Below are 25151 nucleotides of genomic sequence, written 5' to 3'. Positions count from 1 at the left end.
GAGGGATATACCTTGGGAGCCAGTGATCCCAGCCCCAGGCCAGACCACACAAACCAGGGTTCCATAACCAAGGAGATAAATCCCATAACTTCTGACTATAAAAACCAGTGGTGGTTGGGGTGGCAGAAAGAAATGCCAGTTTCAGGAGACTCCTCTTAAAGGGCCCACACAGTCTTAGAATGTACACAAACACACCCACTCTTGGATTTAGCACTGGGGAAACCACAGAAAAGTCTCCAGTTGAATACTGGCACGGGTGAAGTGACTAGAAAGGGGGTGAGTGCTAGGCAAACCTCCAGAAGCCAGACAGTGGTCCTATTCCCTCTCCGAGCCCTCTCACCTACAAAGAGCCACAAAATGGTAGAGCAGGTTGCTCTGCCCTGGCAATTACTTAAGGCTCCACCCACATAACTTGCAGGTGCCTATTCTACAATAGACCACGCTACTAAGACAGGGAGTCAAAGCAGCTCTACCTAACACACAGAAACAAACACAGAGAGGCTGACACATTGAGGAGACAAATAAATATGGCCCAAGTGAAAGAACAGAAGAAAATCCCAGAAAAAGATCTAAATTGAAAGAGAGATAACCAACCTATCAGATGTAGAGTTCAAAACACTGATGATCAGGATACTCAAAGAACTCATTGAGTATGGCAACAGATAAAAAAAGACCCAGGAAGAAATGAAAGTTACATTAAGTGAAATAAAGAAAAATCTGCAGGGAACCAGCAGCTAAGGGAATGAAGCCAGGATTCAAATCAACAATTTCAAACATAAAGAAGTATTAAGCATTCAACCAGACAGCAAGAAGAAAAAAATTTCAAAAAAATGAAGACAGTATAAGGAGCCCATGGGACATCTCCAAACCTACCAACATCCGAATCATAGGGGTGCCAGAGAGAGAAGTGGAAGAGCAAGAAATTGAAAGGTTATTTGACAAAATAATGAAAGAAAACTTCCTTCGTTTGGTGAAAGAAATATACATACAAGTCCAGAAAGCACAGAGAGTCTCAAACAAGTTGGACCCAAAGGGGACCACACCAAGACACATCATAATTAAAATACCAAAGGCTAAAGAATCTTAAAAGCAAGAGAAGAGTTACCTACAAAGGAGTTTCTGTAAGACTGTCCGCTGATTTCTCAAAAGAAACTTTGCAGGTTAGAAGGGTCTGGCAAGAAGTATTCAAAGTGATGAAAAGGAAGGACCCACAACCTAGATTATGCTATCCAGCAAAGCTATCATTTAGAATGGAAGGGCAGATAAAATGCTTCCCAGAGAAGGTAAAGCTAAAGGGATTCATCACCACCAAGCTGTTATTACATAAAATGATAAAGGAACTTAAGAAAAAGAAGATGAAAATTCTGAACATCAGAATGGAAATCAGTTCACTTATCAACAACTGAATTTGAAAACAACAAACAACCAGAACAGAAACAGAATCATAGATATGGAGATCATATGGAGGATTACCAGCTGGGAGGGCAAGGGGGAGAATGGAGTAAAAGATGCAGGGATTAAGAAGTATAATTATAGGTACAAGATAGAAGGGGGGTATTAAGAATAGTGCAGGAAATGGAGAAGCTGAAGAACTTATATGCATGACTCAGGGCCACGCACTAAGGGGCAGGGGCGGGGGGAAGGGGGTTGCTGGAGGGAAGGAGGATACTGGGTGGAGGGGAGCAAATTGGGAAAAACTGGGACAACTGTAATAGAATAATCAATAAAATATTTTTTAAATTACCTTAATTTTTATAAGTTAGGAGATAATTCCAAAGCAAATAAATGAAAACAAGCTACTAAAAAAGGGTACAAAACTTAAATTTTGACTTATTATAAATATTTTTAAAAACATTTTGTTTTGAAATCATGCCAGCTGTGATTTGCAATATAAACTAATCTGAATCTTTCAAGTTCATTATGGGTGTTGAGTCATGTGATTTACATAAGGAGACTACAAAAACTTCAAAAAGGGAAGTAACTAGGTAAAAGCCTCAGGTTTTAAAATTATAGTTGAATTTGTTCAAATATCAACTACATAGTACATATCTAGAAAATATTCTAGAAAGCACGAGAGGTCATTTTTCTTTTATTTCAAAATACTGTATTCAGCATCATACAAGTTGAGTTTAAAAATATTTAAGATTAAGTTTACATATTTAAAAAGAGACCAAATCTATAACTGTAAACTACAGCACTTAGACAAGATGGCCATATAATTCAACAAAACATTCTACACAGAAATTCTAAAATAAATTGTAACTATTTTTACATTTGCCTACTCTAATTTTTTTTTCATTTAAGTAAAAAAACAATACAAGGTTCTTTTATGGAATGACTGCAAAGTAGACAATACAGGAAAAATACTATGGGTACAAGTATGAAAATAAAAATTCTATTAGTGTTCTCTCTTACAGAGATACATTATTTAAAAGTGCTAATATTTTTATAATGGATAGTAGTAGAATATATTTAAATATAAGATAAATGATTTAGTTGAAAATTTTTGCATGATAAAAAAGTGAAACCGTTTAACAATTTCAGGTCCACTAGAGGGCTTTATATGTCAATACACGGTTGACACTCTTCCTGATATATACACCTAAGGTAATGCTGGGTAGAGGTAAATATTTCAGATTGTGGTTACTACGAAATAGTACAAAGATGCTCTAATATTTGATGTAACAAATGAAACACATTCTTAGACAAGGAACAGAAAGAGAGATGTTCACTACAATTCTATTTAAGCCAGATAATTTAAAGTTGAGTGTGTGTGTATAAGCAGGGTATTCAAGAATTTGCTAACTTTGTTTTAAACCCTTTAAGTAAAGATGTAAGCAGAAACTGGGTCTCATCTCAAAGAAAAAAACGACAGTTGTCATTGTCATGCTTTAGATTTAAAACCTCTCTTAAAAGGCTAGGTTTGATAAAAGCTCCCTAAAATGAAAATACATTTGTTTTCACAATTAACTTGATTATTCAACAAGAAAAATTAAAAGTATTAATCTAGAGTGTATTTTCAACATTTCTACAAGATATTACATTAAATCAAACCAAACTACAGCTTTGGAAAGATCGAACTTAGCAGAGCAGAGTGTGAAAATCTCCTCTTCCTTTTATCTCTGTAATACAAAGTCTCGCAGTATCTCAATAACCAAATTGTTAGTTGTGTAATTGACTTATTTTTGTACACTTAAGGTTTTATAACATGTCATATTAATGCAATTTATCATAAAATTGCAATACTGAAATTTAGTCACAGTAGTGAATGTTGAGACTACCACTGCTTGGAATGGCTTGTATTGAAGATTAACTGTGTTTATGAAACATAACATTGCTTAAAACACAAATGAAAACATACAACCTCCCACTTAAAAAAATACAGACAGTCCTCAAATTTAAAAAAAAAGCTTTTGAATACAACAAAATCAAAATATTAGTACTGTAACATTAAAATCCTAATTTAAATGCAATTTGTTAAAACCATTTCACATTTCTTATAAAATATAGCTCATTTAATAAGGACTTATGTTTTTATCTAAAACTTTATTATAACTTTTAAATTATCTGTACAAAATGCATATTTTTAGTTAAATTTTATAGTTTTTTTTAAAGCTACAGTCCTACAACTAAAGAAAATACATACTTAAGGCATTTTTTTATACTGTATTTTCCCTTAAGGGCACACACAGTTCAGGTTATTCACCTAAAACTTTGTTCTAAATCTAAATAATCATTCAAGCAGCAGATGAATCAAGAGCATTCCTCAAATGTCACATTCTTCTTAAAGACTTTTGAATATTCCAACAGATACTATATTCCAACTGTTCTTTTCTGTTTATTCATATAGCCTTTTGAGTCTCTCATAATCTTCACTTTGGTATGCCTTGTGGTTCATATTTTACAGGTCTCTTTCCTCTGCTAAAATATATTCTCTTGTGGTTGGAAAATGAATGACATCCATCTCAGCATCTCAGCAAGAGATGATACACAGTAGGCACTCAATGTCTGCTGAACAAATGGAGAAAGTGGCAAACAGAGCATGCAGATAAACACTGGGTGTCCAACTATTGTTTGTATTTATTTCCCAAAGTTTAAAGTAAAAATATTTACTATTAACCATTAATAGATACACATTAAAAAAAAAAGTCTGGTTGTAGTACCCACTGAGAAATAATGCATTTGGAGAAAGAGGCTCCTGAGAATGATTAAAAGAAACAGAAATATGTATGAAAAAGGGGAGACATTTAGCTTTTTTTGGTCAAAATGTCTCTTAGTTATTGTTTTCTATTAAGAAGTTTAAAAGTAGTTAAAATTTCACATATTAAACCATGCAGATTTGGTTAGAGGGGAAAAAAGCTTTCAGAGATTAATTTAAATATGTTAAATTAACATTTAACATATGTTAATTTACAACAAACACTTGGTTGCTTCCTTCATGATAATCTTACCATGTGCTTTTCTTCTCCCTTAACAATTTTTTTTAAAACACTCCCCAGTTTTAACACAAACAAAAGATATTTATGAAGGAAAACAAATTCCACAGCATTCCATACAGATTTCCAAACAGTCTGATGATTCACAACAGGCATCCATGATGCCACAATCCATGTCACAAGGGCAGTTACAGTCATCTCCCATTTCATCCCCGCAGCAACAGCAGCAGGCTTCTGAGGTGCAGATACCACATGAAGCTTGCCCAAGGACAATATTGCAGAGGGTCAGGAATTCACAGAACAAGCAGGCCAGGATACAGTGCACACAGCAATCTTCATTTTCCATCAGGAGGAGACCACAAAGTGAAAAAAAGAACACAAAATATATAAATCATCAACAGACTGAAAAATTAGTTGAGCAAAATAAGTAATCTAGAACCCAATGACACACAGTGCTAAGTCTTTTGTAAGCTAGACACTCAAAAAAAACCCTTCAGTTCTAGCTGAGTGATATTTATAAGCACATAGTCCATCTGAAAAAAAAAATGATTGTAATTGTGTGTATATGTACGCATGCATGTTATTTAGATTATTACTCTCACACATTGTGCAATGGTCCTTGGTCCTAGGTTCCTACTTTGTCTAAATCCATCTTCCCTATATCCTATTGCTCTGTGTAACATAGGCTAAAATGAATCCATGACATCAAAGTTCTTCAGAAATAGAAATTTCCTTCAGTTGCCCCACTAACCTGCTCCAAAATTAAGAGGGGAAAAAAAAAAAGACGTATCTAGTATGTTACTGAATAATTGAATCAATAGTTAATTGGAATTTATTAACCAGAGATCAACACATTTTACTTGCCAATAAAACTGACTCAATTACACAGTCTCAAGAATTAAAGAAAAATTTAGACACTCTGGATGGGCCCAACCATTTTTTCTGGAATCCAAGTTCTTCTACCTATTTCTAACAAAGAATTTGTACTATAATAAATGTGAATAAGGACACAGTAACACTGCTTTCCAATGTGTAGCAAAATATTTTACATTTCTATTATTTCCTGAGACATCTCTAATAATCACTTTCTAAACATTGTTTACCAAACTTCATGAACTGACATTAAATGGTGAGAAATTAAACAGATTACAATCTATAGATTTAGTACCCCATATTCTAACTTTCTTTCCTTTAGAACACTGATTTTCAAAACATTTTACCTCATGGCACACAAAAACTAATTACTGGAATTCTGCACACGTCAAAAATACATATTTTTTGCCCATCTGACAAAAAATGTGTAATGCTGACTCATTCACACCGGATGGCTATTGTTGGTTGTTCTATTTTTTTTTTTTTTAATTTGACAACCTAAAGGAAAGGAGGTGGGTACTCTTGACCAAATAGTCAGGTATTGCATATTTTAAAAATTCTTGTGGCACATCAGTTGAAAATCGCTGCCTTTGAGTTTTATGGCAAATAAGATCAGATGAAGATTTCTATTTATAGAAGACTTTAACACATGACATGAAATAATTTAAGACCAAAGTTATAAGACATTTGCCCAATTTCAGAAATCTTTGTGAATTTCTACCAAGACTATTTCCAGGTTCGTGTTTTTTGTTTGTTTGTTTTGTTTTGATAGTTCACACAATGAAAGTTTCAATGAGGAGATTCTGCTTACAACAGCAACAATACAGAACAATCACCATCCCCTTCCACAGTCACACACCCTTTGTGTTTCTGTAGTGGCTTTATTTTCATTATTTTTTTCATTTTCTTTTTATTATTCAAGTACAGTTGTCTTCATTTTCCTGCCATCACTTTCCCCTGCCCCACCCACCGCCACCTCCTACCCTCAATCCTCCCCGACTTCAGGTTTGTCCATGGGTCCTTTATACATGTTTCTTGATGACCCTTGCCCTTCTTTTCCCTGTTATCCTCCCCGCTCCTCTGGTTACTGTCTGTTACTTCTTTATTTCAATGTCTCCAGTTATATTTTGCTTGCTTGTTTGTTTTGTTGATTAGGTTCCACTTATAGGTGAGATCATATGGTATTTGTCTTTTACTGCCTGGTTAATTTCACTTAACATAATGCTCTCCAGTTCCATCCATGCTGTCATGAAGGGTAGCAACTCTTTCTTTCTGCTGCATAGTATTCCATTGTGTAAATGTACCATTGTTTTTTGATCCATTCATTTACTGATGGACACTTACATTGCTCCCAAAACTTGGATATTGTAAATGCTATGGACATTGGGGTGCATAGGTTCTTTTGAATTGGTGTTTTGGTATTCTTAGGGTGTAATCCCAGCAATGGACATGCTGGGTCAAAAGGCAGTTCCATTTTTAGCTTTTTGAGGAAATTACATATTATTTTCCACAGTGGCTGCACCAGTCTGCATTCCCAACAGTATAATAGCGTTCCCTTCTCTCCACAACCTTGCCAGCACTTTTTCTTTGTTGATTTATTTGTGATGGTTTTCCTGACTGGTATGAAGTGGAAACTCATTGTGGTTTTAATTTGCATTTCTCTTATGGCTAGTGATGCTGAGCATCCTGTCATATGTCTCTGGGCCCTGTGTATGTCCTCCTTGGAGAAGTGTCTGTTCAGGTCCTTTGCCGATTTTTTCATTGGATTGTTTGTCTTCCTGGTGTGGAGTCGTGTGAATTCTTTATATATTTTGGAGACCAAACCCTTGTCTGAGGTAACACTGGCAAAACTGAGTGCCTTTGATGAGTTTCAGTAAATTGTGTGAAAAACTGGTCTGTAAAAAACTCCTGCAAAAAACTCCTCAACTCCTTGACTATGCCTGTATCTTTGTAGTCTCTAACTTCATAGTGAGTCTCTCACTTTGCAAAAGTGAGAAATATGGAAACACAATGTGGTATTTTAAATGCCACATGGCAAAATGGAGGGAGGGTCAGAAAAGAACTCAAAAAGGCAACTCCAGAGCTGTTTGTAGAACTAAAGGCTAAAAGAATATACCAATCTTTTATTTCATTCTTCTCAGTGCCATGCCTACTCTCACGTACAATAATCTACGAGACAAGTGGAAAATGGTCATAGAGTTATAAGAGTCTACAGGTTTCTTTCTGTCTTCCCTTAATGTTTTAGTGGTGGCCAATCATATCAGGAGAATGCTGAAAGTGACCACATGAATCCATGTTCATAACCTTGGAAAGTTCAGGTTTCTAGAGTGTGTCTATAGTTTATCTCTTTCTACATTCTTTTTATGAGTTTTTATCCTAATGTCTGTCTTACATATTTCTGTGCATTTGAAGTTTTAAAGGATTATATTATGATTTGTAAAATATTCAAAATGTTATAGTTAGCTTTATTATGATTATGATTATGAAAAGTGTTTAACTCACATCAAGCCAGTTCTAGTCAATATACTTTCAATCAAATACTCATATTAACTTAATTCTAACACTGTTGACCTTAACTTTCTTTTCTTCTGTTGAATGCTTGTATTTCAAGAGTGAACGGGATAATCAAAAACTCACTTGAAACTGAGTAACATTTAACTGAGTAATTTTAAAATACTAAGAATAGTTATTGAGCATTAAAGTATTTTTCTATGTATAACACACACTTTTTTTGCTCATATTTTTGAGGGAAAAACAAGGGTGTACATTTTACATGGTAAGTACTAATTCTGTATCTATATAAATCCTTTGAATTCTTTTATTTATATGTATGTGTTAAAAGTGTAATGCTAGGAAGCAATGACATCTATATGCAAAATAATACCCTGCAATATGATAATTGGTTTAGTTTCTAAATAAAAATAAATCATTGAGTTGATAAATTAAAATGAACGATTTTCTTTCCTGAAAGTTTGGGCCAAAAATGTGGGTATGCATTATACATGGCAAAATATGGTAAATTCTTTATGCATTTATCATAAAATACAACACACACAGAACTATATGTATGGATATATCAATTCCATTTTATTTTAATGTTTTTTGGATAAAATCCAAATTTTATATTACTATTTCATTTTCTTTTTGAATCGATCATTTAATTTACTAATTTACTTTTTATTTACCAGTTATCCCTTCATAACATTTTCACCTCCACCCACCTCCTCACCTTCCGTAATCACCTCACTGTTGTCCATGCTTTGGGTTCTTTTTCTTTTTTGCTCGATCCCTCAACCTCTCCCCAAATCCTCTCCCAGAGCTGTACTCCTGGCTCTCCGTCTATGAGTCTATTTCTATATTGCTTGTTAGTGCAGTTTGCTCATTAGAGTCCACATATAAGTGAAACCTTATATTTGCCTTTTTCTGACTGCCTTAGGTCACTTAGCATAATGTTCTCCAGGTCCATCCATGCTCTCGCAAATGGTTAAATGTTCTTTCTTTTTATGGCTAAGTAGTATTCCAGTGTGCAATTTTACCATAATTATTTTATCCATTCATTTACCAATGGACAGTTGGGCTGTTCCCAAATTTTGGCTATTGTAAATAACACTGCAATGAAATACAGGGGTGCTTACATTATTTCAAATTAGTGTTTTGGGTTTCTTCAGATATATTCCCAGAAGTGGAATCTCTGAGAGATAAGGCAGTTCCATTTTTAATTTTTTGAGATAACTCCATACTGCTTTCCACAGTGGCTGCATCAATTTATATTTCCACCAACAGTGCATTTGGGATCCCCTTGCTCCATATCCTTGCCAATATTTGCTGTTAGTTGATTTACTGATGATAGCCATCCTGACAGATGTTATGTGATATCTCATTGTGGTTTTAATTTCCATTTCTCTGATGATAAGTGACTTTGAGCAACTTTTCATGTATCTGTTGGACATCTGTATGTTCTCTTCAGAGAAATGTCTATTCAAGTCCTTCGCCCATTTTTTAAAAGGATTTTTGGTGTTTTTTGGTGTTGAGTTTTAAAAGGTCTTTAATAATTTTGGATACTAACCCCTTATCCAATGTATCAGTAAATATGTTCTCCCATTCAGTGGATTTTTTCATTTTGTTGATTGTTTCTTTTGCTGTGCAAAAACTGTTTAGTTTGATGTAGTCCCATTTATTTTTTTCTTTTCTTTCCCTTGCTTGAAGAGATATATCAGAAAAAGTGTTGCTACAAGGAATATCCGAGATTTGACTGCCTATAGTTTCTTCTAGGATTTTTATGGTTTTGAGTCTAACTTTTATATCTTTAACTCATTTTTAGTTTATTATTTTGTGTAGCATAAGATTTTCAATTACAGTTTACACTCAATATTATTTTGTATTGGTTTTAGGTATACAACACTGAGGTTAGACAATCACATCCTTTACCAAGGACTCCACCAGATACATATAGTACCCGCCTGACAATATACATAGTTACTAAAATATTATTGACATATTCCCCATGCTGCACTTTACATCCCTGTGACTATTTTGTAAGTACCAATCTGTGTCAATATTTTTCAATCCCTTCACCTTTTTAACCCCACCCCCAAACTCTGGCAACCAACAGTTTGTACTCTGCATCTATCAATGTGTTCCAGTTTTGTTTTTTCTTTATATCATTCCTTAGCTCCCACATGTAAATAAAATCATATGGTACTTGTCTTTGACTGACTTATTTCGCTTAGTATAATACCCTCAAAGTCACAAATGGTTAGATTTCATTCTTTTTTATGGCAGAGTACTATTCCGTTGTATATATGGAACACTTCTTTCTTATCCAATAATCTATTGATGGGCACTGGTGCACCTTCTATATCTTGGCTATTGTAAATAATGCTGCAATGAACATGGGGGTATATATATTCTTTCAAATTAGATTTTGGGGTTTTTGTGAATCTATACCCAGAAGTGGAATCCCTGAGTCATAAGACTGTTCCATTTTTAATTTTTTGAGAACCCTCCATACTGTTTTCCATAGTGGCTGCACCAATATCCATTCATAGGGGTAGTACAAGAGGGTTTCCTTTTCTCCACATCCTTACGGACACTTGTTATTTGTTGATTTATTGATGATAGCTACTTTGACAAGTGGGAGGTGACATCTCATTGTGGTTTTGATTAACATTTCTCTAATGGTTAGTAATGTGGAGCATCTTTTCATAACTGTTGGCCATTTGTATAATCCAAATTTTATTAAAATGTATACACATTTTTAAAAGCTAGAATCCAAACCGGACAGTTAACCATGGTTAGATATGGGTAATTAAAAATGTGATACATTGGGCATTCTTCACATTTAATAAGTATTTACAGCGGGAAAGAATGGTCATCTTATCCAGCTTTTGGACTGAGAGTTAAAATATCTTCAAAGTCTCCTTTCGTCCCTTCCTAAATATATCTTCCTGTTCCGAGCTACAATCACTGTCTTGAATATTGAAAGATTCTTCCTCTTGCTTCTCATTGTTTACAGCAGTGAATATTGTAGAGAATCAGGAATTCATAGAACAAAGCAGGGCAGGACACAGTAGACACAGCAATCTTAATTTTCAATTGAGGAGAGAGTACATAATGGGGAAAGAAACATAAAAACATATAAACATCCATGCACAATCAATCAGAAAAGAAAATAAACTGTATAAATTCCTGTGAATAGCATTTTTTGTTTGATATTATATGATGTGTTTCAGATTTACCCTTGTTGATTAATGTAGGTACAATTCACTTATTTTGCAGGTGTATAGTATTCCATTAATTCAATGAACCATAATTTATTTATCTACACTATTTGTGAATATTTTGTATATTTATAGTGTTTTTGGTATTCCAAGCATGACTGTTTGAAATTGGTTTGTACAAGTCTGGTAGAGCACATGTTAAATAACTAGCTGTAGAGTGGTGAGGTCACAGGATGTGCGTATGTTTAATCTTATTAGGTAATTCTAAATTTGTTTCCAAAATGACTGCTCCAAAATTTACTCCCACCAATCAAGTATGACAATGCTCATTGTTTCACATCCTTACCAATCTTTGAAACTGTCGTACTTTCATAAATGCCAATTAGTTGAATGTGAAAAGGTGTGAGTTCCAGATGAAGAAGGGTGGAAATGACATTCCAGACTAAACAACACATTGCCAGTCATAGGATACATTCATTTGAGAGTTAAAATGTCTTCCAGATCATGGACCATAATGACAATTTTCACCTGGAAATCAGAAGCCCTAAGCCAAGAATAAAGTTTCTTCATACTCATATAGTTAGCCAACAAGATGTACTAGATAATTTGTCTATTAAAATGCCTTTGTATTTTTAGTAAACGAAGAAAATGAAAAGAAAGTTCTTAGCTCTATATAGATCAAACTTTTTCTAGTCTCTCTTACATAACACATGATTTCTATAATTAATACGTATGAGTGGTGGTTTTACCTAAATGGGAAGCCCAGCATTAATGAAGGAGCATTTATTTGTTGTCAGAATTAGAACAGGTGTCATCTTAGGATAGTGATTTTTTATCACTCTCATTTTTAAAAACACTATTTAAGAAACTTGCTTTCTACTAACCTCTGTTTAAGTTCTTTATAAATGTTAATTCATTCGTTTCCCATTATATTCCTAAGAAGTATTTCTGGTATTACCTCCATTTTTTCAATACAGAGACAGACACAGAAAATTTAGGAGATTCACCTAAGGAATAGAGGCAATAAGTAGCAGGGCCAGGATCAGAGCCCACACATAGTCCCTGCTCTGATACAGCATGCTGTGTATGCTACCACTGAAGGGATGGGTCACTCTTAACAGTTGCTTCATCTTTCTGGAGGGAAGATCAGCTATAAATCCAAAAAATTCTGCTGATTCGTCTTGCTGATTTGTTTTTGGCCTTCAGTCAAGTCCCTTTTCCTTTCTAAAGATGATTTTGAATTTCAGTTTTAATGAAGAGTTTATAGTAAATGTTAACCTTCAATAAGTAAGAGCAAAGTTGATGAGCTGCTGCTAGTCCATCATTGAAATGTAACAAAGAGATGGTGTCTCAATCAAAAGAAAGAACTCTGTAAATTTAAAATATAAAAATTAAAGTCTATAATTATATGAACAAGAACAATGTAGAGATTACATAGGAACCCTAGTGGTAAATCTAGAGTGGTAAATGACAGGGGTCTCAAAAGAATAAGCTCTTTATGTAAATATTAAAACATTTCAAAAAATTACATGGGACCATAAACAACACTGAATAGCCTCAGCAATTTTGAGGAACAAGAACAAAGCAGGAGGAATAACAATACCTGACATCAAACTATATTACAAGGCCACTGTAATCAAAACAGTCTGGTATGGGCATAAGAACAGACATATAAAACAATGGAACAGAACAAAGCACCCAGAAATAAACCTATGTCTCTATGGTCAATTAATACTTGACAAAGGGGGCAGAAGCATAAAATAGAGTAAAAATAGCCTCTTCAACAAATGGGGTTGGAAGATCCGGAGAGCTACATGCAATAAAATGAAACTTGACCACCAACTTATACAATACACAAAAATAAACTCAAGATGGATAAAAGACTTAAATATAAGTCGTGACACCATAAAAGACCTAAACAAGAACATAGGCAGGAAAATTTCAGACATTCCACATAGCAATATTTTCACCAATATGTCCCCTAGAGCACGGTACATAATTGAAAGAATCAACAAATGGGACTCAATCTAATTAAAAAGCTTCTGCATGGCTAAAGAAAATATCAGCAGAATGAAAAGGGAACCAACCATATGGAAAAATATGTTTACCAATGATACCTCAGACAAGGGCTTGACCTCCAAAATATATTAAGAACTCACATGACTCCACTCTACGAAGAAAAACAATCCAATTAAAATATGGGCAAAGGACCTGAACAGACACTTCTCCAAGGAGGACATATACAGGGCCCAGAAAGGATGCTTATCATCACTAGTCATCAGAGAGATGCAAATTAAAACCACAATGAGAAACTACTTCACACTGGACAGAATGGCCATCGTAAACAGATCAACAAACAACAGGTGGTGGTGAGCTTATGGAGAAAAAGGAACCCTAGCACACCACTGTGGGGAATGCAGACTGGTGAAGCCACTGTGGAAAACAGTATGGAATTGCCTCAAAAATCTAAAAACAGCACTGCCTTTTGACCCAGCAACTCCACTGCTGGGATTATACTGTAAGAATCCCAAAACACCAATTCAAAAGAACCTATGCACCCCAATGTTCATAGCAGCACAATTTACAATAGCCAAGTGCTAGAAACAGCCTAAGTGTCCATCACTAAATGACTGGATCTAAAAACTGTGGTACATTTACATAATAGAATGCTACACAGCAGAAAGGGAGAAGGAACTCTTACTCTGTGGGGCAGCATGGATAAAACTGGAGAGTATTTTGCCAATTGAATTAAGCCAGGTGGTGAAGGAGAAATACCATATGATCTCATCAATAATGGAACCTAATCAGCAAAACAAACAAACAAGCAAGCAAGCAAGCAAGATAGAACCAGAGACATGGAAATAAAGAACAAACTGACAGTGACCAGAGGGGAGGCAGGGTGTAGGATAACAGGAGAAAGAAAAGTCAAGTCAAAGAATATGTATAAAAGGACCAATGGACAAGGATAATAGCGGGGAAGACTGAATATGGGGTGGGGCGGTTAGGGCAGAGGAGAATAATGGGGGAACAATGGGAACTGTAATTGAACAATAAAAAAAGTAAAAAAAAAACCTAACAAAAACAGACATCTCCTCTAAACACAGGATCTAATTAATTTACTAGGAAAGCACTTTGGGGTGCTCTGAAAAACCAAATCTCTTAATGGGTCTCTAAAAAAGCCACAAACCAAAATGCATTTTAGAGATTAAAGTGATATTAAACAAGGTACATTTAAAGAGATATCTACCAGAAACTTCTCTACTTTGTAAGTAGAGAAATACCTAGATATAACAACTAAAACAAACAAACGAACAAAAAAATACAAAAATCCATAATCCTATCAAATCAATTTAATGATCTAATTTTTATCCCTTGGAGGAACATTTTTCTTTTAAGTTGTGCTTTAGAAACAGTAGTTTGTGAACTGGGGTAATAACAAGGTTAAAATAAACTAAGGATAATAGTTGTTAGTTGCTACTACTATCATTCCCACGATCTTCTGCATTAAAGGCATTCAATGTTGGTTTTATTTGATGCAAAGAAATGAGTGTAAGAATTATCAAACTAAGAATTAAATAGAGAAATAAACAAACAAAAAAAGATGAGTAGTCCTCATCTATGTAGTTTACCATTAAAAATAATTATTTTCCCTTGTTTATGAGGTTTTCAGTTTTTATGGTTTTATTCAGTCATACTTGCAGTTTTTGTCCAAAGTATTAACATTTGAGAAGTCAGCTAGTTTCTGGGAAGGGTTCCTGTCCCAAATTGGGCCAAGGAAGAACTGCACAATGCAGTGTACTACTGAGAAGAGAACATAGCAAAAGACTGACAGCTACAGTAAGTTTAGGAAAACGAAAGAACATACCAGCATCCAAGTACCTAAAAATCATGAGAGGAAATCTTCAGCAGAGCATTTGATTAAAAAAAAAAGTTATGAATTACTGTAGACACAAACCTAAACAAAATCTTTGTGTCTTATGATAGATCATCAATGTTAAACCCATGTCACTGGTATATCTGGAAATTGGCTAGCTTCCCAATACCAGGAAGACAACTGAAACCTACGTAAACATCATCTCGAATGACTGGTGAAAATATCTGTGACTGATCCAAGGAACTTTCTTGTGTTCAAAATGAAACTAGATATTCATTTTTATAAGAATATCTCAGTTTAATAATAAAATTATCCCCAATTAATTTACTTAATCATATGTGGCCAAAAATATTAGGAAAATATGAGGAAAGAAGTTTTTATAGTAAAAGAAACCCTTAAAGAGCCATCAGAAACCTATCTGCACAGTAAACTCAGCTCTATTCTAAACAAGTACCTATCTCTTTCGTTTCCTTTGTTTAAGATGTGGTATGACTTGCTCTGACTTTCTTCAAACAAAGACACGAAACAGTGGAATACAGGGAAGTCAAAGAGCAGTGGTTTCTGAGAATAACCTACAACCCCATTTTGAGCAAATGCAGATTTGCATGTGTCTTATCTTGACTAATCTCAATAACATTTCCTATGACTTAAAATGCTTGAAAAATACTTTCTTAATCAGGCCCCTATCATATAAACTATACACTGAGAAACAGAGGTTTAAAAATATACCAAAAAAAAAAACAACTGCAGATGAGAATAAACAGTCAGTTATTTGTAATTAGTAATTTAGGAAATTGCACTGAGAACAAACCTGACTGTGTAGCTCTACAGCCAAAGCTGCAGAGAACCCACAAGTTGTTACCATGTCTTTAGTTGCTAAGGCTCATGTCTGCCTAATAGGGTACTCACTGTGCAAAGGCAGTCCAACTGGCTGGAGGCATTCCTACTCCCAGATATTGCTTTACTGTTATTTCTTAACACAAAAAAACCAGACTACACATAGGTTTTGGTGGTCCTGAATCCCAGCCAGAATGGTTAATTTAGTGTACGGCCTCTGAGAAATCCCAACTGTGATAGACGAGACATAGACATCTCTAGGGAGTTCAGTTCCTCAAGTGCTCATGGGGGCAAGAAATATTTACTAATATAGCACAGTAGCTCAGCTCCAATAGCTCTGTGTTTCCAAGCCAGAGGACACACAATATCTGGCCTACAGCATAGAATGACCAGCTGCCTGCATAAATTGGAAGTGTGCCTCCCACAAAGAAAACTCTGGCACACTGCTCCCACCATGAGGTCATGGGTCTTAGCCAGTACACAATCAACATTTTCCTGTTGAAGAAACTGAGCTAGGTCAGGAGGTAAAATAAAGAGAACAATGTTTTACCCTGCAAAACAAGGATAACCACACTTGGGAAGCAACAATGATTTTTATTATTTTTCATTCAACAAACTGAAAAGAACCTTGGAAAAAAACGGCACCATTCTCCAATACCTAATGAAAGAACTTCTCAGTAAATTTCCTATCACCTGTCCAAATTCTGGAATCCATTCTCCTCCTATGGAAGGTGGATTTATATTTTATACTACATTAAGTAGATCGTACAGATTTTTTTTTCTTCATTATTCATTTATCCTGCTGCCTGATCTTCAGTTGATTTATTAAATATTCTAAACTGTCACACAGTTGTATCTAGTAATTGGGTTTTGACCCAACAGGAGCAATGATTCAAGTAGTCCTTTCTAAAAGTCACGTTTTATAAAGTTTAGGAAAATAACATGTATACTAGGACACATTTTGTTTCCCATGAGCTTTACACAACCATGTTTATTTCACAAATCACATTTCTGCTTTACCTCTTATTTGTTCTTGTTTAAAAATTGTGCAAGCTATATTATAATAAGAAACCAGTTTTTTTTAAAAGAAGATGGGGTAATTCTGCAAAACGTGATGATGGTGATGATAAAATAACATCCTTGCAATATTAAACATTTTTTATTTTATTTTTATTGATGTATAATTGACATATAACATTATATTAGTTTCAGGTATATGAAATAATGATCCTATATTTATGTATACCATGAAATGATTGCTACCATGTCTAGTTAATATCTGTCATCAAACATGGTTACAATTCCTTTTTCCAGGGATGAGAACTTTTAAGACCTACTCTCTTAAAAACTTTCAAATATGTAATAAAGTATTAATTACACTCACAATGCTGTAAGTTACATCCCCATTATTTTATAATGAGAAGTTTGCATCTTTTAACACACTGTTCATTTTGTACTTCTGGCCACTATCAATCAGCATTTTTTGTCTATGAGCTCATAGTTTCCCCGTTCCCTCCCTCCCTTTAGGATTCTATATATATATACCTAAGATCATATGGTATTTGTTTTTCTCTGACTTATTCCATTAAGGATGACACTTCAAGGTCTATGATGTTGTTGTAAACAACAGGCTTTCCTCATTTTGTTTGTTTTATGGCTGAATAACTGTTTATTGTATACACATATCACTTCTTTATTCATTCATACACTGATCGACACTTGGGTTGCCTCTATATCTTGGTTATTATAAATAATGCTGCAGTGAATGTGGGCGTGCACATGCCTTTGTTTTCATTCCCTTCAAATAAATACCTAGAAGTGCAATCAGGATCATATGTAGTTCTATTTTTAATTTTCTGAAGAACCTCCAAAATGTTTTCCATAGTGGCTGTATCAAATTACATTCCTATCAAAAGTGCAAAAGTGTTCTCTTTTCTCCAAAATCTCTAACACTTATTTCTCGTCTTTTGCTAATAACCATTTTAACAAGTGTGAGGTGATATCTCACTGTGGTTTTAAATTACATTTCACTGGTGGTTAGTGATGTTAAGCATCTTTTCATGTACCTGATGTCCATCTGTATGTCTTCTTTGGAAAAATGTCTATTCATATTCTCTGCTTATTTTTTAAAATTGTATTGTTTGGGTTGTTATTATTATTGTTGAGTTATAAAGTTATTTATACATTTTATATTTTAACTCCTTATCAGGTATGTGGTTTGCAAATATTTTCTCCCATTCTGTAGGCTGCCTTTTCATTTTTTTGATGTTTTCCTTTGCTGTGCAGAAACTTTTTAAATTTGATGCACTCTTGTTTATTTTAGCTTTTGTTACCTCTGATTTTGGTGTCAAATCCAAAAAATCATAAACAAGAGTGATATCAAGGGGCTTACCACCTATGTTTTCTTCTGGGAGATTTATGGTTACAGGTCTTACATTCAAGGCTGTAATCTATTTTGAGTTCATTTTTGTGTGCGAAGTAAGACAGTGGTCCAGTTCCATTCTTTTGCATGTGGCTGTCCTGTTTTCACCACAGTATTCTTTCTCCCTTGTACATTCTTGGCTCTATTGTTATAAATTAATTGACTGTATATGCCTGGGTTTATTTCCAGCTCTCTATTCCTTTCTCATTGGTGTCTTAAAGACACTGTCCTCTCGCCATTGCATATTCTTGGCTCTATTATTGTAAATTAATTGGCTGTATATGCTAGACATGGGTTTTTTTTTCCAGTTCTCTATTCTGGTCTATTGATCTATATGTCTGTTTTCATGCTAATGTCATGCTCTTTTGATTACTATAGCTTTATAATATAGTTTAACATCTGAGAGTGTGATGCTTCTGTCTTTGTTATTCTTTCTCATGATTGCTTTGGCTATTTGGATTGTGGTTACATACAAATTTTAGGATTGCTTATACTATTTCTATGAAAAAAAAAGTCACTGCAATTTTAACAGGGATTGAACTGAATCTGTAGATTCCTTTGGGTAGTATGGACATTTTTAACAATATTAATTTTTCAAACCCATGAGAATACATTATCTTCCAATTTATTGCAGTCATCTTCAATTTTTTCATCATTGTCTCATTGTCTCATCAGAGTGTATGTCTTTCACCTCCTTGGGTAAAGTTATTCCTAGGTATTTTATTCTCATTGAGGCAATTTTAAATGGGATTGTTTTCTTAATTTCTACTCTGATGGATCATTATTAGTGTACAAAAATACAACATGTTTTTACATATTGATTTTGTATTCTGTACCTTTATTAAATTCATTAATGAGTTCTAATATTTTCTTGTTTTGGTGGCGTCCTGAGGGTGTTTTATACATAATACATCATCTGCAAATAGTGACAGTCTTACTTCTTCCCTTCAAGTTGGATGTCTTTTTCTACTTGTTCTTGCCTAATGGCTTTGGTTATAACTTCTAATACCATGTTGAATTAACGTGGTAAGAGAAGGCATCTTGTCTATTTCCTGGTCTTAGAAGAAAAGATTTCAGCTTTTCACCATTCAGTATGATATTAACTGTGGGATTATCATATATGGCCTTTATTATGTTGGGGCATTTTCCTCTCTTCATACTTTATTTATTTATTTATTTATTTGAAATACAGCAAAAGCAGTCATTAGACAAAAACTCATAGCAATGCAGGATTAATGGAAAAGAGCCAAAAAAATCTAAAATAAATAATATAACCTTAAACATAAAGTATCTAAAAATCACAATTTTGAGATAACAACAACAGAAAAAGCCCAAAGTGAGTGGAAGGAAGGAAATAATAAAGATCAGTGTGGTAATAAATGAAATAGAATCTAAAAAAACAGCATAAAAGATTAATAAAATGAAGAGCTGGATCTTTGAAAAGATATATAATATTTAGAAACCTTTAATCAGACTCAACAAGAAAAAAAGAGAAAATAAATAAACAAAATTAGAAATGGGAGAAGTAATGTCTGAAACCACAGAAACACAAATTATAAGAAAATAATATGAACAACTATGTGCCAACAAATTGTACAATCCAGAAGAAAGGGATAAATTTCTTGAAACATACAGAAATTCTGAAAGATTGATTACAACTAATAAAATCAAACACATAATCAAAAACCTTCCAGAAAAGGGAGTCCTGACCAAGAAGATCCAAAGGTGAATTTACCAAACATTCAAAGAAGAACTATGAACTGTCCTCAAACTAGTCCAAAAAATTCAGGAGCCACAAAGACCCCAAGTTCATTTTACAAGGCCAGAATGTTACTATATCCAAACCCAGCTAAAGATACTGCAAAAAAAAAAAAAAAAATTAAAGGCTTATATGATTGATGAGTATAGACCCAAAAATCCTCAAATCAAATCCAGCAATATTTTTAAAAAAAATATACACCATGATCATATGGGACTTTACTCTTGGGATGCAAGATTGGTCCAGTATCTGCATATTAAAGCGATATAGTCATTAACAAAATTAAATGATATATATGGAAAAGCATTTGAAAGAATCCAGAATTGATTTATGATAAAAACTCTTGGTGAAATAGAAATGGAGAAAACATAGCTCAACATAATAAAGTTTATATATAACAAACCCAAAGCCAACATCATACTCAATGGGGAAAAACTAAAAGCACTTCCTTTAATATTAGGAACAAGACAGGGATGTACACCTTTCACCACTCTTACTCAATATAGTACTGGCTTCAGCAATCAAACAAGAAAAAAAAATAAAAGGCATCCAGATTGGAAAAAAAGAAGTAAAACTGTCATTATTTGCAGATACTTGATATTGTATAGAGAGTACCCTAAAGATTCCACCAAACAGCTACTAAAACTGATAAATTCAGCAAAGTAACAGGATACAAAATAAATATTCAAACATTAAATGCATAAAAACGTACAGCTGGGTTGGCCAAAAGTTTCATTTAGTTTTTTCTGTACAATAAAACACATTTTACATTTTCACTAATAACTTTATTGATTTGGATATTTTGAGTATGTTGGCTATCTCTCACAGGGTACAAGATTGACTGTGCTCAATTACTGTCTCAAATGGATAGCTATCTTCAACTAGTTTAAACAACCATGGATCATTGTCCAGCAAGAAATCTCCAGGATGAAACTTTACAAACCCGTTTTGACACATTCCATCAGTCACAGAACCTTCTCCATTCACTGCACAAATCTTTTCTTTGTGTTTCACTTGTGCTTTTACCTTTCCTGAAATAATAAAGGATAATATACCAAAAATGTTGCATAGTTTCTTCCATCTTCAATATTAAAATGGCTATACAAAAATTCACCAATTGGTAAGTTTTTCAAAAATGAATGCTGATATGACAGCTGCCAAAATACAACCTAAAAAAATTGTTTCAAATGAAGTTAAAGACAACTAAGCCCTCCTAGGCCATCTTATGGAAAAAAACAAATGAACTTTTTGGCCAAACCAATATCAGAAAAGGAAACTATGAAAACAATCACATTTACAATTGCATTAAAAAACAACAACAACAACAACAAAAACAAGGAATAAATTTAAACAAAGAGGTAAAGGACCTGTACTGAAAATTTTAAGAAGGTGATGAAATAAATTGAAAGTTACTAATGACCAGAAGCATATACCATGAGCATGAGGGGGAAAAATTAACATCACTAAAATTTCTGTACTTCCCAAAGCAATCTATAGATTCAATGAAATTCTTATCAAACTATCAAAGGTGAATTGCACAGAATTAGAACAAATAATGCAAAAATTTACAGAGGACCACAGAAAAAGAAAGAATAGCCACAGCGATCTTGAGAGAGGAGAACAAATTAGGAAGTATCACACTACCTAGTATCAAACTTTACTGCAAGGGTATAGTAATCAAAATAGCATGGTACCGGCATAAAAATAGACACACAGATCAAAAGAAATAACTAGAGAGCCGAGCAATAAACCCACACAGATATGGTTAATTAATCAATTACAATGAAAGCAAACACATTCATTTCAGTAAGTACAGTCTATTAAAAAAATGATGTTGGAAATTTGGATAGATACATCAAAAAAGGAAATTAGATCACTTTCTTATACCATATACAAGAATAAACTCAAAATGAATGAAAGGCTTAAATGTAAGACCTGAAACTAAAAACTCTAGAAGAAAACAGGGGCAGCACTATCTTACATTTCTCTTAGCAATATTTTTTTGACATATCTTCGTGGGCAAATGTAACAAAAGATAAATAAATAAACAAATGGGACTGTGTCAAATGGAAAAGTTTTGCCACAGCCAGAAAAAATATCAACACAATGAAAAACAACTTACTAAATGGGAGAAAGTATTTCACAAAGATCTATACTGTAAGGAGTTAATATCCAGAATATATAAACAACACTGAAAAGTAAACCCAGAAAACCAAACAACCCAATTAAAAAGGGAGCAGGAAGGGGCGGAAGATGGCGGAGGAGTGAATGGGAGTCATGCTGACCTCCTCCCAAGACCAAACTGGAATTGCGACTGAATAGTGGAGAAATCACCTGGAAAACAATGGAACGATAGTGGGAGAGGAGCCTTGGAGCTGCGGACAGACAGTGAATTCAACTCTCACACATCCCAGTGGGTGAGAAGTGCGGTGGAGGCTCCAGAGGGTGGGCTGGGCGCCCACAGACACCAGCACCAGAGGGACATTGAAATGGGCAGTTGGATCCCCCTGAGAAGAACAAGGTCTGAACCATAAACAGGGACCCCTAGACTATAGCAGCTAAAACCAGGAAAACACACAGACAAAACACAACCCCAAAAAGCTTGGAGGCACTCTCTGCCAGAGACAGGCAGTGGGGGATGCAAAGAGACATATAAAGGGCCAAAGCAAAAATTTGCAGAGGCAGCTGCCCTCCTTGATCTCTGGGTTGAGGCAGCAGCAGAGTGGGCTGGTGCCTGGGAAAAGATTGGTGAGGAAAACTTTGTGAAGAGAACTGAGACGGCGGCCGTGGAGCCCCGATGATAATACACCTCCCACTCTGCAGCTACCATCTCCCTCAGGCATAAGGGAATCAATTAACCTGCCTTTTGTGCACTCCGCACACAAATTGTGCTTGTGTGAGCTGGGGGGCTGAGTGCAGACAAGCTGGAAGAAATAGTGGACCCCTGGCCGAAGGGGCCACAGAACTGCCCAGAGACGCTTGAGGAGAGATGAGAGACAGAGGCGTTGGAGAAAGAATGGGAGGGGGAACCAGGGAATCCCAATTCCTTCTCCTTTCCATAGTCTCCACTGTGCCAGGGCAGACCACACCCGCAAAGAGCCAAAAGCAGAAAAGCACACAATAGACAGCCCAAAACCACCTAGTATAGGTATGCACGTGCATGCGCACACACACGCCAAGTGGACGGTGAGGGTTGGCTAGCCTGTGTGCGGACATGCGTGCGCTTGGGAGGGCTCCCGCAGGTTGGTGCACATGGGGTCTGCGAGGGAGTGTGCAGATTGGCGAGGGCAGGTGTAAATCAACCCACGCGGGCCCTCGAGCACAGAGAGGTCCACAGAAATAGTGGATTCTGGCCAAAGGGGTGGCAGAGCTGCCCACAGTTCCTGGAGGAGAGACTGGAGACAGGATTAATCGGAGAGTCCTGGAGCTGACTTACTCCCATTTGATAGTCTCCATTTTGCGTGGGGCAGACACCACCACCAAAGAGCCAAAAGCGGGAAAGCACACAATAGAACACGCTAAACTGACCAGTGCCGGGTTGCCTGCCAGGCAGGGGGCCAGAAGAGTGTGCGAGGTTGGGAATAAGATCCTCTGCACTGGGGCAAGCATGCAAGAGCCGGGGGAACATGCAGGCCAGGGAGCATACTCAGGTAGCCGGCGAGAGTGCAGAGCGATCCACAGAAATAGTAGATCCCTGGCCGAAGGGGTCACAGAGCTGCCCAAAGCAGGAGACAGACACAGACAGTAGACTCCTGGAAGACTCAAACAAACGACTCAAGGTCATATAGGGTCAACAACTGACAACATCAGAGGCAGGCCCACAAAGAAAACTAAAGAAAAATAAATAAATAAATAAAAGATCCACCTACTACCATAGAAGTTTAATCCACAAAATCAGGAACTATAGACGGATAAATTGAAGCAGAAGCAAAAATAAATAAATTAATATTACTTAACAGACTCACAAAAATGGGAAGAAAAAGAAGTTCCCCCCAAATGAGTAGAAAAGGGGACTCCCCACAGAGAGAGCTAAATGAAATAGAGGCATGGGAACTATCAGATATTAAATTCAAAACAATGGTTCTAAGGAAGCTCAAGGAGCTCAGTCAGCTCAAAGATAACTATGAAAAACTGCAGGGAAACTATCAGGATCTTACAGCAAACTATATCAACCTGGAAAAGGACACAGAAACTACCAAGAAGACACAAGAGGATATGAAGAATACCATTTCTAAATTGAAGAACACAGTCGAAGGAATCCAAAGCAGGCTGGATGAAGAAGAGGATCGAATCAGTGAGATGGAGGATAAGGTAGAAAAAAGCTCCCAGAACGAATAAGAAATGGAAAAAAGACTCAAAAAGAATGAAGAGGCATTTAGAGAAATGCAGGACAACCTGAAATGCAATAATATCTGCATAATAGGGATACCAGAAGGAGAAGAAGAGGAGCAAGGGATAGAGAACCTCTTTGAAAAAGTAATGATGGAAAATTTCCCCAATTTGAGGAGAGAAAGGGTCTCATGGATCCAGGAGGCACAGAGGACCACACTCAAGAGGGACCCAAGGAGGTCCATTCCAAGACACATCATCATTACAATGGCAAATATCAAAGACAAAGAGAGAATCCTCAAAGCAGCAAGGGAGAAGGAGAAAGTAACATACAAGGGGACCCCAATATGCCTAGCAGTTGACGTCTCAACAGAAACACTGCAAGCCAAAAGGGAATGGCAAGAAATATTCCTAGTCATGAAAAGCAAAGGCCTGCAACCAAGGCTGCTCTACCCAGCAAGGCTCTCGATTAAAATGGAAGGTGAAATAAGGAGTTTCCCAGACAAAAGAAGGCTAAAAGAATACATCTCGACCAAACCAGCACTCCAAGATATGCTAAAGGGACTGGTTTAAGAAGATGAAGAAAAAGAGTGAGAAAGAGAAAACACAGGCACAAAGAGAAAAAATGAACAGGTTTCTATCAGTATTAATTCTCAGTGTAAATGGACTAAATGCCCCAATCAAAAGACACAGCATAGCTGAATGGATAAGAAAACATGACCAATACATAGGCTGCCTACAACTGACCCACCTCATAGCAAAAGACCTACACAGATTGAAAGTAAAGGGATGGAAAAAAATATTCCAAGCAACTGGCAAGAGAAGAAAGTAGGGGTTGCAATACTTATATCAGACAAAATAGATGCCATAAAAAGAGTCCCAGAGGGACACTTTATACTTA

At 35.5% G+C, this 25151-nt stretch overlaps 1 protein-coding gene across 1 annotated transcript in view; it reads right to left on the bottom strand.

The window, feature by feature from the left end:
- Window positions 1-3748: 3748 nt before the first annotated feature.
- The window catches only part of MDFIC (MyoD family inhibitor domain containing), a 122514-nt gene continuing 101111 nt past the window's right edge, over window positions 3749-25151 (bottom strand). Inside the window, exon 5 of the mRNA XM_054564447.1 lies at window positions 3749-4769. Coding sequence (XP_054420422.1) covers window positions 4522-4769 — 248 coding nt within the window. The 3' untranslated portion in view covers window positions 3749-4521. The remainder of the gene's footprint in view (window positions 4770-25151) is intronic.

The sequence above is a fragment of the Pteronotus mesoamericanus genome, unplaced genomic scaffold, assembly GCF_021234165.1.
Source record: "Pteronotus mesoamericanus isolate MK-2021 breed Mesoamerican mustached bat unplaced genomic scaffold, CSHL_Meso_final scaffold_85, whole genome shotgun sequence".
NCBI lineage: Eukaryota > Metazoa > Chordata > Mammalia > Chiroptera > Mormoopidae > Pteronotus > Pteronotus mesoamericanus.
The sequence above is the reverse complement of the archived record's forward strand: the minus strand, read 5'-3'. Positions and strand labels throughout refer to the sequence as shown.